Source organism: Anticarsia gemmatalis, chromosome 26, assembly GCF_050436995.1.
Source record: "Anticarsia gemmatalis isolate Benzon Research Colony breed Stoneville strain chromosome 26, ilAntGemm2 primary, whole genome shotgun sequence".
Taxonomy (NCBI): domain Eukaryota; kingdom Metazoa; phylum Arthropoda; class Insecta; order Lepidoptera; family Erebidae; genus Anticarsia; species Anticarsia gemmatalis.
The window spans coordinates 253,893-269,891 of NC_134770.1; the positions used below are offsets into that span (position 1 = coordinate 253,893).

General features: G+C 36.0%; 2 protein-coding genes across 2 annotated transcripts; both read right to left on the reverse strand.

Annotated features, from left to right (window-relative positions):
- Nucleotides 1–147: 147 nt before the first annotated feature.
- Nucleotides 148–2,352, reverse strand: LOC142984113 (leukocyte surface antigen CD53-like). Its single transcript, XM_076131470.1, has one exon. It carries the CDS (start codon nt 2,300–2,302, stop codon nt 1,538–1,540), a length of 765 nt encoding a protein of 254 aa, XP_075987585.1. The 5' UTR covers nt 2,303–2,352; the 3' UTR covers nt 148–1,537.
- A 541-nt stretch (nt 2,353–2,893) lies between these two features.
- On the reverse strand, nt 2,894–5,359 carry LOC142984180 (23 kDa integral membrane protein-like). Its single transcript, XM_076131608.1, has one exon. It carries the CDS (start codon nt 5,314–5,316, stop codon nt 4,522–4,524), a length of 795 nt encoding a protein of 264 aa, XP_075987723.1. The 5' UTR covers nt 5,317–5,359; the 3' UTR covers nt 2,894–4,521.
- Nucleotides 5,360–15,999: the final 10,640 nt, after the last annotated feature.

Consider the following 15,999-nt stretch of genomic DNA (forward strand, 5'->3'; position numbering starts at 1 on the left):
AGACAAGGAAACACTAATTATGCAATAATTTGCAGGAAACATTTAATTCTCTCCACTTTAACCTCTTACAAAGGTCATTAACCTCTATAATTTCGCCAGAGAATAATTTCTCTAGAGAAACAAAATTAGTAAAAAAACTACAAAATGTTTTCAAATATACATATTTATTCATCTCTTAAAATGTTAATAGATACAGCTTTTAAAACAGATTGAATTCTTACGCAATTATTTTTATGTTATATAAATTATAATTTTATCAGAATGGGGTAACAAATTAAAAATACATTTTGTGAAATATTTCATACATTTTTATTACAAACGGAACGACTTAAGACTAGTTTCGACTTAATGACATTTAATTATTATATTTGTATAAAAATAACTTAAAATTAATAGCTATTTATTATTACGGTAATTATTGATTGCGGTTACTCACTTACTCTACAAAATGATAAATGTGTTTTTTGCATGCAAAAAAATATTTTTACTCTTTTTATTAAATTTTTATTTTGCGAAAGTTTTGTACCTATACTTTCTTTGGCAATTGGACACACACTGTAACAAACACACATTTATATTTATATATTATTATATTTTTAAATATGGCTTCTGTATAACTCACATAAAAGGACGGAAATTCGTTCCAAAATCTTATTATAATTACAATTAATTATTATAAATCAAAATTATACATTTGTCTATTGTGATACAATGGTAAGAACACCGATGGTTGGCACTTTATAATCTACTCTACGAACATTCAGTTGTGCAATCGAGATGATGTCGCAACAGCAGGCATAAGCTCCGCGCGCAGCATACTTTATTAACTCTCACAATACGTCTTGCGTAAAAATTAACATATTTCGATGGTCCGATCGAGTGGAACTGAACGGCGATCCGTGGAATACTCGCGCAGAGCTATTATGCCACACCTCGCACTGACGTTACACAACGCGACCTCAAATCGAAGCACAATGTGGCACAAGTATGTACTACGCTAACTCCTCGTCAAAACAAGCCCGCTGCCATTCTGAGGCCAACGTTTTTCTCATACGCGACCTTCTACCCACTTACAATCTCCAGTCGTCCATGGACGCTTATTAACGCGAAATATAACTTACGAAACTTACGTACCGAGCTATGTATAACTAACTAATGTTAATCGTGTGTGTCGTAGCGACACTTGGTGGGGGCGAGGCCGACAACATCCACGCTCTTAGGCACAATTGAGGTTCATTATGAATCACCAGGTACTCGTGAATCAGTTAACAGGGAAGAGGCTGATTAAGCCCACACGAGGCTCTAGCACTTGACCTAAGGCGCGACACTAACTACCAGATACAATACACAATTAAAACTACGGATGGAATGTTGAACAAAGATTTCGAGTTTTCCTTCACCAAGGAAATGAACTTTATTCTAAAAGAGAAAAGCCGTGAAAGAAAGGGAACTTAGAAAGGGAAAGTTATCTCAGGCAGTCGGCGTCGATATCGTAATCGTACCGGATCGGTGTCGGTCGATAATACTGCACTAGCACCTAACATTCAGTTTCACCTTCCTTCCGCTCCGTGATGTAATGTTCCACTTCTCTTAACGAGTGGAAGAGCTTCCACGCGAGCACTACACCGGTGATCTCCAACAAGGAGATGAGTAGCGACGCACCGGCGACCGACGAACTGATAATCTTGGTATAAACTGACGCCACTTTAGCACAACCGAGACGCTCGTTGGCTTCCTTGTCGGTGAACTCACAGGTCGCTCTGTAGTAACTGTCCAAGCAGCACGTGAGCGGCAGATCGTTCCTCCAACTCCTGTAGTCTCTCGCGTCGTTGGCGCCGCAGCACCTCAGCTTCCTCTCGATCCTTCCGAAGGCCTTGAACACGTCAGGGTTGGACTGCGAGTTGTAGTATCCATCGTAGACGGTATCCTTGATGAACTTGTCGGTGTCCTCTCCGTCGACGTACACGAAGATGAGAGTGGCCGCGATCACTTGTCCGAGCACGATGAGGATGAGGAACAGTCCGTAGATGCCGAGGAGTCCCCTGCTCTCTCCCTTAGCGCCGCACCAGCCGCAGAAAGCGACTAACATCACAAACAGTCCGAGTAGGATGAACAGCCATGGCGCGACTTGAGGCCAGTACACTCTATAGTCCAGTAAGTAGTGATTGGAGTTCCTCAACGCGACGAACTCAGTGAGTTGAACGAAGAACCAGATACCGGTGGCGGCTGTGACGAGGCCGAACACCGCGTAGATAATGTTCATAACATAGAGAACGTTTTTGATAAGTTCGTCTTTGCCCATTTTGAGGTGTGTGCGCGCGCGATACAGACAACGAAATGAGAGGCGTGCGGGTGATGCAACTACTTTTATAAACTGCGACCGCGCCTTGCGTACGCGCAGGTTAGGCAACTTGCACACTCTCAAGCACGTATCAAGTAAGACTGATCGTTAAGATTATTCATCGTTTAATGACCTATTTTGTGTGTGCAGTAATGAGTGTTAAATGGGGTAATTATCCTTATTGTGTCACAATGATGATTTAATTGTTATAGGGAAAATGTTCCGTTAATTAATGAGCTTGTCACTTTTGCTATTAGTGGCTTTTGTTATAAGACAAGTAGTATTTTGATAGGTGAGCACTTTGTGGTTATTTGATATGATTAATTTACTTCCTTCCTCATAAATATCTTTGACACCGACAGTGAACTTGTATAGGTCTATGATCTCAAATTGAATAGTGTCTGAGCTACTGCTTTAGTGATTTAAATTACAAATCATGAGTGTTTTATCTAATGTTTGATTTAGGATTTTTTGTCTGTTTCTAGCTTGTGGTTTTAGTTGTACTTCATGTATCTGTAGGTCTTATAAAACTTAAAATAAAAAAAGGTGAAATAAAAATAAAATCCATGTATTTATAAAACATCCAGTCTATTTCAAATGCAAATACATTAATAATATCTACTTAATATTAAATTAACAATACTTAAAACTATATTAAGATTACTGATTGAAGATCGATCAAACTTTATCGAGGTTTGACTGAGAGTGTGCGGCCGGCCTTATATTAATGCTAAACACTTCTACGACATACTTTTTTATAGTTTCTATAAATTCTATAACTCTTTGGGAATTATACATAATATTACGTAATATTTTGTATACAAATAACATCTTTAATTTGTTACATTTAAGAACCATTTTCGGTAAAAATATGATTTAAAATTCCCGCCATGTTTTGTTACTATAACGCAACATTCCATTTAATGGATAAGCAGACATTATAAACCCTATTTTCACAAAAAAAAATCACCAATTTTCAGTCTCGGACTATTTTTTCTTGACGAAAAATCTCTATTAAACTTTGCTTCACTCAGGCATCGAACCTGGGACACAACAAAGAGTCCATTACGAGACGTTACATCATTGGTATTTCTTTTGTTCAAATACATTGGAACTTACTTAACAAAGACAAAAGCGGAAAAATCACACATTGTTTTACAAGAGTCGAGGAAAACAATGATTTTCTCATTACAAAACTTATTTTAAGACTTGTACTAGAGTTATGTGTCATAATTACATTGAATTATTGATATCTAAGTCGAGTTTTTATATAAAACTAGTTTTGTGATAACGCGAATTTTGTTAGCAAAATTGCATACATTTTTGTATGGTTGCAAAATTACAAAAGTTTACATTCATTATTCATTTTCTTAAAGTTTCTTATAAAAACTAATAAAATATTAGCTTAATGATCAGTTAATAAGAAAAGCAATATTTTCTGTACTTTATAAATAGCTTAACTTAACTTAAATAGTACCGGCAAACAATTCCATAGTTGCCTATTTATACCCACATACACACACACATACACACACACAATTAAAATCCAAAACTATCATTAATATTGCCAGACAGAGACAGAAACAGCGAATTATGACGTCATCATACAAACACCTTGAGTTAGAAAAGGATAGCAATATTTAACATTAACTAATATCTCAATTTGGTTACTACTTATAACTTTAAAGACACACACACAAACATTTTGGTTTCAACAGGTACTGTACACATTCGGTCATTTAATTTCATTAAGAACAGACGCTTGGCCGAGAGCCGGTGATTATTTAATAAACGACTCGTTTGTTCTGTATTAATTACATTGACTCTACGACACCGAGCGACCATTCCGTCAATGTCACTGCACACGACATGAATCATGTAAAGACCTCTTAATCGCCGCTAAATTGCCCTTTAGTAACGATAATCGGTGGTTTAATACTAAAATTAAAGCTTTTAATCACTCGTGCGCAGCAACTAACTAACACACACGCTATTGAGAACATTCTCAATAACAACTTCGACTACTCGTATACAAACCAACATTCTAACAGAATAAATAAACTAAAATACTGTCACACTTTCCAATACATTACATAATTTCTTATGCAAGTATTATTCAACTCTATCGCGAAGCTCACACGACGGGGCCTACAACACACCCCTGGGGTACTCCAACATATTTACTTGATCAGTAAAGTGTTCTTGCTGTCAGATTCTACGTGCGTATTTCGGCCTTGGTTGTTTTTAAGGCTTTTGGACAAAGTACAAGCCACGATTAGACTCATAATACCGAGCAGAGCGGTGAAGGCCGCCGTCCCAGCCAGTACCATGATAGCAATCTTAGTGTAATTCGTCGCTACTTGTGTGCAGCCGTGCCTTTCATTCGCCAGCTTGTTTGTAATGTCGCACTCGATGTTATAAGAACCGATCCATCCGTGGTAATAAGTATCGCAACAGGACACAGGGAAGTCGTTTCTCCAGCTCTTGTAGTCACGGGGACCGCCAGCTCCACAGCACTGCAGTCTTCTCTCCATTGTACCAAAAGCCATTTCAACATCTTTGTTCGTCTTCGAGTTAATGTACACGTCCCAAATCGTATCGTCGATGAAATCTTGCGTCGTTTTAGCGTTTATAAACGTGAACGACACGATCGCGGCGGCGAGCAGACCGATAATTACCATCACTTCGAACGCGATATAAATCGTAACGAAACCACTGCTCTGTTTCTTAGCACTGACAAAGCCACAACACGATACACAGATGACGAAGATGCCGGTGAGGATGAACACCCAGGGTAGCGCCTGGGGCCAGTACACATTGTAGTCGAGGAGGTAATGATTCGAATTCCTTAAACTGGTTATCCCGTGGAGTTCGATGAAGAACCACAGTGCTCCACAAGTGATCCCGATCCCGAAGATCACGTGAAGAACGTTCAGGATCAGTAGAAGTGCGGACGATGGACCGTTGCTACCCATGATTGCGCGATACGTGTTGCTCGGTCGAACAGTCTCAATGAAATAGCGTGTGCCGCGGCCCAACTCGTTTTATACCGCGTCCTACCAAGGCTCGCGATGATTCACAACACATCGATGACGTCGTCTTTATGTGGTTTTTAAGATGGAAAAACAACATGTTTTCTATGTGTTTGGTCGTCATATATACGACAATATATTTAAGATAAGAAAATACAATTTCCTATACAATTAATTGCTGTATTGCGTATTAATTCGCGTCATTTGCTTGTTTTGAAGAGGCTAGAGTATTTTAAGCTCAATTTACCTACAATAGTACGAACAATTACACATCCTTTTTACGTTTAAATGCTTAAATAGTTAAGTTATTAATTGCTTAATCATTAGCTAATATTAGGTAACACTACTTAACCATTTTTCTCAGTATAGAAAGGGAAATGGTAAATTCTGATGTATGTGTTTTTTCCATAAGTGTATCTACCTAACTGGTTTCTTTATAGTGAGAAAAACGATGACAAATAAAGTACTTCCTATAGGAAGGATTGTCTGACTCATATATTAAAGATTTGGTCCATTCATACAATTTACTATCATAGGAAGTTGTAACCTTCGACTCTCGTATAATTCTTAGAATCGATGCGAATAAACTGATTTTGGTGACACAGGAATTGTCACCTAATTGACACCTAGATACTAGCATATACACGTGCCAGTTAGGTTAGAAGACGGTTCAGATATTCAAGCATGCTTAAATCTTTATTATTCTTATGTATTCATTAATTCATCAATGAGTGACTGATGGACAATGCACAGCCGAAACGACTCAACGTGTAAAGTTAAAATTTGGTATGAAGACTCCTTAGGAAGTGTTAAAAAGCACTAAGAGAGCATTTTGGAAATTCCACCCCGAAGTGAGTAAAATGCCATGCAGACAAAGGAGCCATGGGCGGAATTAAGAGCTAAGCTATTCGAATCTAAGTTGGTTTTTGCCTGAGATATCCTACGGGTAAAAACATTCTAATTAAATATCTAAGTAACACAGTATATGTGCCTGTATTTTTTTTCATAATATTACTTAGTAATTGCTAAGTTACTAGGAGTCTGGTAATTTACCCGGTATCCTAGTATGATATAATGTACTAAAAGTTTATTTTTACGCGTAATTTTAAAGTGTTGAACTAAGTGCAGTAGTACTAAAGAGGTAACCACAAATGCAATTGTTTGCACCGTTTGATACTTATTCATTCAGTGGTTTTGATTGATGAATCAAAATACAATTAACTCATTTTATATTAGGTATAGATATAACCTCCCACGCTGGTCGGTTGAAACCTTCAGTTGAAGTTTTCAGTTATTGTGTGTAGTATTTAAACGGTAAAACATCGTAATAAAATCTTACCTAAAAGTTTATTTACACAACTCTTGAAGGAATGCAAAGTCCACAACCTGCATTTTTTCAGTGTTCTGGTCGCAGACCTTACCTTTCTTTAGTTAGTAGCAGGATTGTTTGAGGGTTTAAACTATACATCCAATTTTAACCTCCATATTTTAGATATAATCAATGCGTGTTCGCGTTAATTCATTACATTACTTTTCGTACATTAAACATGCAACACGAGAGTTTAAAAGTTATGATAATTATAATTATATAGACTTTAATGTCACGTATTTTCAAAATTATTGCTAAGTATTACTCTTTCGGCTTTTTAAATAAATTTAAACATTGTTGTGATCAATCTGCATTCACGATCTGCTTGGATCTATTATACCTATAACTTTGCATGCCGTGGCAGCTTTTCAAAATCAAAATCAAATCATTTAAGTATTCATTTTTTCATTAATTGAGACAACACTAAGTTTAAGTTTTTCGTATGTATCCTATTATGTACTGATTCCTGTTGTATGCTTTGTTGATTATCCAAAATAAATAAAAAAATGATTATGTATTTGCCAACCCAGCAATCAAACCTGAGGTATCAGCAGCTGCAAGCATCACCTATTGACCACGGAAGTAGTGCAATTAACTATATCCGTATGAGTAAGAATCTTCTTCGAAAACAAGCTCCTGAATCAACTATTACAGATCATAACGACAATTAACTGATATAAACCATTTCAGCTCAATTGAACACTAACAATATTTTTAGACAATTTTTTTGGTCTTGCCGGTAGTTTACTCAGTTGACAACCATATAGTTCTGGGTTTGATTTCCGGGTTGGTTAAACCTTGTAGAGTTTTCTGTTTTCTATCAAAATATTTTTAACTGTTTACTACAGTTTGGTAATGCTAAACGGTTTACAATACACTAGTTTCGCCTCCTATTACATGATACTTACATTGTAAATGACAAAACGTGGTTGTATTTAATACACCTCACCTTACACCTTCCGGTATAATAGGCATGATGTTATAAATATAAATGAAAATACAATCTTTAGACAACTCATACACAGTCATTAAAAACTAGGTTAATATGTTCTGCTGGGCTTTGGCCGTAACTAGATCGCATGGACTATATTTTCATTAGGTACCGAAGTATAAATTTTTGTGGTGGCTACAACAATATCGAATTTCATCAAAATTCCTGCTGTAGTTTTGGCGTTATAGATTATGAAAGCTACAAACTTTCTTATCATTAATATTTTAATATGATTTTTCTTGATTAGTATATATTGTCATAAGGAAACCACCCGATTACATTGGCAACCAGGTACTGGAGCTGTCGGTCGCCGGAAAAAGACCAAGAGGGAGACCCAAGACCACGTGGACAGAAGTGTTGCGGCGAGACATAAAGGCATGTGAGGTTGAGAAAGACGACGTCAAGGACGGAAGTGGAGGGAGAGTGTAAGGAGGGCTGACCCCACTACCATATGCGAAGAATAGCCCGGAAGAGAGAGAGAGAGAGAGTATAGATTGTTCAAGCTTTGAATAAAGACTTTTTAAAACTTGCTTGATGTATAGGTCATTTCGAATGCCAACAGCTATCAAATCGCAGTGTGACCTTGAAATAAATGCATAAGACTGGTCTCTAGTAGGTATGTAACATATTTTGCATTAGACAAAGGTCTATGCGACTAATAGTCTAATAAAACCAAAATAGAAGATTGCACGTGTGGTGCATTTAGATAGACTAATTATTAGAATGGGCTATTGAAAATGAGATCATTTTATAATATAGAATATACTAGCTACTGCCCGCGAATTTGTACCCATGAAATGATTTTCCGTAGTAAAAACAATCCGTGTTAATCCAGGTTGTAAGCTATAAGTGTATAAAATTTCGTTAAAATCTGTTCTCTTTCTTTAATTAAAGAGTAACAATGTATCCATACTTACAAACTTTCGCATTTATAATATTGGTAGGACTTATGTAATCTGCGTGGCTTTAAGTGCGTTTTAAGTTTCAACAAGATGTAGATTTTATTATGATACGGTTTTCGTAGTTTAGTCGTAAAAGCGTGAAAAATTTTAGTTTATTGTAAAATAATTAGTATCTACCCGTAACTTCGTCCACACACAATAATTTCATTGGCATATCTAAAAGATTGAGAAATACGCCCACGTTTTCATTTTATAATGTTAGTCCTATTTCAAAGGGCGAGCCTATTGCCCTATAAAATGCGGGCTACTGTCGAGAAACATCCCAATATTACTTAGAAATCCGCACTTTGCCCGAAACCGGGAATTGAACCCGGAACCTCATGATCAGTAGTCGCACACTCCCCCCCAACGTGGACAACAGTTTTTTTTATAGTTATCTCAATTTTAACTCAACTGCGTAATCTACGAGTATACAACGGCTATCGACAGTATGTCATGTCAAGCCATAAATACGTGGGTACCATCCAACAATGGAGTCAACCTTGGCTTCTTTACAGTAGCCGCTAACTGCCACCGCTATTTATTTATTTTAAACTTTATATACAGAGCTGTATAAAGGCGGACTTAATGCCAGGAGCATTTTCTCCCAATCTACCTAATCTAGGGTGATGAGATCAGAGATTGTTGTGAAGGTGTTTAAGAGAGGAATGAGATTGAAATGAGACATTAGACAATATGAGTTTAAAAAATTATTATCTATACTTATATACTTATACTTATACTTATATATAATATTATAAAGCTGAAGAGTTTGTTTGTTTGTTTGTTTGTTTGAACGCGCTAATCTCAGGAACTACTGGTCCGATTTGAAAAATTCTTTCACTGTTAGATAGCCCATTTACCGAGGAAGGTTTTAGGCTATATAACATCACGATACGGCAATTAGGAGCGAAGTAGCGACGAAAAATGTTACGAAAACGGGGAAAATTATGACCCATTCTCTCTTATGTGACGCAACCGAAGTTGCGCGGGTCAGCTAGTATTAATATATACACATAAAAAATAATAAATATATGTACATACATATCAACTACAAAAACATAAATAACATAGAATAGGTAATAATAGGTAAATATGTGTATGTATATATAGACTAAGATAATTGTGACGATTCTGCAACTTTTTCAATAAAAGATCTACCGGGTAAACATCGCACGTGTCGCTAAATTGTTCAGTGCAGTTTTATTGGAGATAATTCGAAGCAGCTGGCTTCTTTCGTTATCGTTTCCGTTTTGTTGATGAATTTTTATGTTGTGAGTAATTGTGAAAATGCTATTGTTATTGTTTTAAGTGCATTCGTGTGAAATTGTAAGACGTATCTTTGGCACGGGATCTTCAAATGTCTTCATACTTTTCATACAATTGTGTTTATCAGTTATAAACTATGGATGTTCTATTTTATATATTTTATAAAATATATTTTATGAACTGGCAGCGAATGCCATAATGCATTATGTCTGACGATATACTCCTAATGTACATACATGAAGTTGATGTAAATAAATATATTTAGTCGTTTTCTATTTCATACAATTTCTGCGGCTTCCTGTGCAGATTCATTCGCTTTTGAAATAGTAGTAGCTAATGTTTTCGAACAATCTGAATGCAAAATTTCATCAATATTGGTTATTAGTTAAGCCATGAATTCGTGATCGACGGTTTTAAGCATTTATAATATTATTAGCATAGCCGATAGTTCGTCGTCGTAGCCTCTGTTTGTTCTTTAATTTTCAACTATCTCCATACAGAATTACATCAAAATTGGTTTAGCAATTTAGTCACTGAAGCGTGACACACCTCCATACTATATTTATTTATATATTAACTTAATATTAAAGATGTATAATATTCATAACTTCACCCATAGCGTGCCTCTTCACATCAAATTGTGGTTATAATACCTTTGTTTCCTTATAACTTGTAAGACAAACATAAATTAACTGCAAACGAGTGAATTCTCAAGAAATCCACGGAATCATCACAAGACAATGGACAATTAATATAAAGATTCATTCATTGTTATTGTAGAAAACTTCATTTTTAACAATATTTTTTCCTGATAAGATGCCCTTTGATCTCATTTTTATTTACATACATACATACATACACACAAATATATACACATACAGATGCATTCAAAAATGCTTTGATATATACATACATATTATATACACATACATACGTAATATCATGCCTTTTTCTCATAGAATTAGAGACCAAAAAGTCTACTACTACGATCCCTATAATATTTGCTTCATCCATACATATTGTATCACAGGACTTCCAGTTACGATTCTTACGCACATTTAGTCATGTATTTTATCATTATAATTATTTTTAGTTAGATAGTTCAAAATATGAAGTTACCCTTTGCACTCGCCCATAGCCAGTTGCGCTCACCAGTTGGTAAACGATCTGTGGGTTAAGCAACCCATGGCGCAGTCATTCCATAGATGGGTGACCGCATAGTAGTATTTGAGCTGGGCGTCTCCGTGCTTCGGAGAGCACGTAAAAAGTCGGTCCCGGCTGTTGTCTACTTAGATAACAGTCGTTAAGCCATGTCAAATTCCTAACGGGCGGCTTGAACAACTTTGACACTAGGTTGACCACTAAACTAACCATACGACAAACAAACAAAACTCTTTGCATTCGCAATTCGTTCAAATAATAACTTAGAACGCATGTCATTCAAGTGACCTTTCCGAAACTAACGTGTTTAGGTTCTTTGAACATGTTTTTGTTAGATGACATATAAGTAGGTACAATTTGTAAAGACTTTGTTTGATGTGTTAGTAATATTTGAACAAAATTTTAGCACTTTATATTGTGAAAAACATACTTAGATCTTGAGTCAAACTTATCTTAGTACTAGCTGACCCGTGCGACTTCGCTTGCGTCACATAAGAGAGAATGTCATATTTTCCCCCGTTTTTGTAACATTTTTTACTGGTGCTCTGCTCTTATAGGTTGTAGCGTGATGATATATAGCCTATAGCCTTCCTCTATAAATTGGCTATCTAACACTGAAATATTTTTTCAAATTGGACCTTAGTTAGGTTCCTGAGATAAGCGCGTTCAAACAAACAAACAAACTCTTCAGCTTTATAATATTAGTATAGATTTGTTATACTCGTATGAGTTGTACAATAGCTGGGAAAAAATTTGTACAAATCAGATGTTTACATAATACCAGGCATGTTATTCACGATGGTGTAGCTTGAAGAGTATCAATATTAGTCCCATGAAATAGGGGTGAACAAATTGGTACAGTGTTGAATGGCGACTTTATCAAATCTCAGGCTAACGAGATATATATTTCCAACTAGCTTCTGCCGCGACTTCGTCTGCGTGAAAAGGTTTTCCGTTGTAAAAAGTATCCTATTTGAAATCTAGGTTAGTTTTAGTTCAATCAATGGAGAATCTAGGAAGATTTATACAAACTTTCATTCCCTATTTTATCCCCTTGGGGTAGAATTTATCATAGTCCTTTCTTAGCGGATGTCTACGTCATAACATCTACCTGCATGCCAAATTTCAGCTCGATCTGTTCAGTGGTTTGGGCTGTGCGTTGATAGATCACGATCCCCCGGTTTCTGAGCTACATTTAGCGGTAGTTCAACTATTCAATAGCGTTTTTTTAAAATGAGTTATTAAATAGATAAACTACCACTAAATGTAGCTCCGAAACCGGGCATATGTCAGTCAGCCAGTCACCTCGAGTTACGTATAATTAGATTACACATTATATAAATTGTGCATACAAAGGCTGCAGTAAAGTATTGGACTATAGCACACCTAGGTTTATAGGAAAGAGACCTTGAAGCGATATAAATCTAAAAATACGTTATAGTCATAATGTTGTTCACACCTGTAGAGAGACAATCGGCATGTGCACGGACTAGCACCAGCGGTTAGCACGTGTCGTAAGTCGTGACTAGTGACCTATGTTCGTGGTAGGTCATTGTAGGTCATATACTAGTCGAGTAGTTGCATTCTGTTTAGGTGTAGCAGAGTGTAGGATCAAATAATTTACTGACTGCATGGTCAATACTGGTATTTAGTTGTATCCCGTTAGACTGGTAGTCGACTCCAATATAGTTGGAAGAAAGGCTAAGCTGGTGATTTATCTATATTATAATGCATAATTTTGTGTTGTTCTAAAATAAACTAGCTATACCTGACTGGCAACCGTCAGCTTCATCGCTAGTTTACATCCACTAGCCGCGAAACTAAGTTGTCAGGCTATATGTCATGTCCGCTTCTTCGTCCACGTAGACGTTAACTACAAGCTACTAAGTTTCATCAAAATCCGTTCAGTAGTTTTGTCGTTCGTATTTTTGCAGCACACAACATTTAATTAATTGAGGAGCTCGTGGCTTGGTTAACATCAGCCGCGCGGATCGATCTCTGAGGTTAAGCTATGCTTGCCGAGGTTGTTCTGTGGATGGGTGACCATCTTATATATATCGAGTTTCTCCGTGTTTCAGAAGGCACGTTAAATTGTGGGTCCCGGCTGTCATTTACGAAGATCTTTGACAGTCGTTAACAGTAGTTAGAAGCTTGAAAGTCTGACAACCAGTCTTACCGAAAGGGTATCGTGTTATAACCCAGGTATTGGGTTGTGGAGGTCAGATAGGCAGTCGCTCCATGTAAAACTATGGTATCCAGCTGCATCCGGTGAGACTGGAAGCCGACTCCAACATAGTTTGGAACAAATATATATGTATATATACAACATTTTATTAATTTTCTCTCATGTCAGAATTGTACCTCAGTCATCCACGCTAATTGACACTAACTACTAACCACTTTAACCACTAAGCTATAGACATCCTTGTCCTAAAGACCTTCACTGGGTTTTTCAAATCTCATCATTAATTACTAAACAATTTTCCTGAAAATATTACAATCAATAGTTTCACCACAGCTGACTGTGTAACTAACCCTTTACTTAGAAATTACTACGTTTTCAAATAAAATCGGGAATTACGTAGTTAATTATGGTGAGGAAACACTTTCTTCTGGGTTTGTCCATACGGTTTATGAATGAATGTATCATACTACTATTTTTTTATAGGAAAAGAGTGGGTAAAATCCTACCTTAATACATAATACGAAATTTTTCCTTTGTCTGTCTGTTTGACTGTTCTTTATAATTTATTTATTTATTGGTAAACCAACAGCAAACATATGCAAGATAACTAAATAACATGCAATAATATACAATTCTGATATGAATGTCCATTACAGGACACACAGCTTAAATAATGCGAAAGTTTGTGGGGGTGTGCATTCATCCTTATTATGTATTATAACACCTGTACCTATGCTCAGTCAATACAATAAAGATTTACTTTACTTTACTTTAAAAAAATCACTGAGTGGATTTCAATAAGATTTCTCACATTATAAAATAATGTGTTTTTGCTTTCTTGCTTATAATATATGTATTATAATGCGAGTTGTAAGGACACATTTTAACAGCTGATTCCTTGGGCCGATTTTCACGAAATTTGGTATGAAGACATCAGATAACTTGAAATAAAATATTTCGCTGAGAAAGTCTAGTCACTTTCAAACTCGATTCTTACATAATTAAGTATTCATTCGTTCATAGCGGTTAGTGGTCAACCTAGTATCGAAGTTGTTCAAACTGCCCATACTTTTGACATGGTTAACGACTGTTATCTTAATTTACAACAACTAAAACCGACTTTTGCAAAAGACAATCAGCTCAAATACCACTAAGTGGTCACCCATCTATAAAATGTCCTCGCTGAGGTAACTTAACCTACTGATCATTTAGCAACTATGATCGCCTTAGAACTGATTTCTCAGTACAAACACGTAGAGCCTTTTGTTACCTTATAACAAACCGGAAGACGGTACTGAACATTTGTGAACACCTGCAAATATTGCAGTCCATTGTTTTGTGGTACACTCATGACCAATATTATTGCAATGTTGTGATAAGAATGATGACAATTATTTTTAATTGTTTTATCATGTCTATAATACACATACGTGTAGGTAGAGGTGTATGCAATAAATCCGTATTTTAGCAGATGTCGAGGAGTTTCCCACGTAATATTGTGATATATTAGGTCGGGGAAGTCTTTTTGAATTATAGTATGTATGAACTTGTAATAAAATCTTTTCTCTACACAAAAAAGCTTGATATTTGGGTACTAATATATTGGTAAGTAATATATTGGCAATGAACCGTGTACTCATTTGTGATTCTTGAAGCCAAAGAGATTTTATTACAAGTTCATACATACTATAATGCGAAAAGTCTTTTTCCCCAATCAAATATTATATCAAGCATGATAACAAACTCCGCACTGGTATTAAAAAATACATATATAATATAAATGAGAAAAGACCAACAGGACTTTGCCGATCCGCGAATCGAACTCAAGACCTTTTGATCAGTAGTCATATATACAAAACCATATACACAAATCAATTAAAAAGAAAATATTAATTTATTATAAATCAAATAATTTATTTAATTTTTCCTCCATTTTACCGACATTTAACGCGAGCAGAATTACGCAGGCCAGCTCGAAACACAACAAAATTAAGTTAATATTATTTCATCTGAATCTTTAGCCTACGTACTATTTAATTATTTATTTATACAATAACGTCTCACATTGCTCAAAAACAATAAATATTACCTACACTATAACGTCATTGGGAACATGAGACATAGACAATTGCGTATGGGAAATAATACCATTGTTCAAACCATGAAATATATAACGTAAATAGGTAATAAGGTATAAGGATAAACTTAGTTTTAATAATATGCCTAAATGTCAACGTTAGGGAAACCACACTTATGTATATACAATAAGGCATACATACATACATAAAATAACGCCCTTTTCCTATATACATAAGAAGGTAGGGACTAAAGTAGGCTACTTGCTACGATCACTACAAACTTACATCTTGTCACACAGGACTATCGGTTACGAGTACTACGCACATGATTTTAAGTTTGCGGGATTAGGATAGGATAGGATGTAGTAGGAAATAATAGTCAAGTATCGCAAGATTTTTTTTTTTTTTTTAAAAGACAACTCCCGCACTAAGAATTGCTCTTGTGTCGCGGGGACTTTTACAAACATACAAACAACGGACACAAAGCACAACCAGACCCGAAACAATTATTTGTGGATCGCACAAATAATTGTCCCGTGTGGGAATCGAACCCACGACCTCCCGTTGCAGTGGTATCGGCGTGGCGACCTAAACCACTGCGCCACGGAGGCAGTCAAATTGAAAACTGCCCA

Coding starts and splice junctions, on each gene's coding strand:
- LOC142984180 (XM_076131608.1), bottom strand. CDS start 5,316: ATGGGTAGCAACGGTCCATCGTCCGCACTTCTACTGATCCTGAACGTT.
- LOC142984113 (XM_076131470.1), bottom strand. CDS start 2,302: ATGGGCAAAGACGAACTTATCAAAAACGTTCTCTATGTTATGAACATT.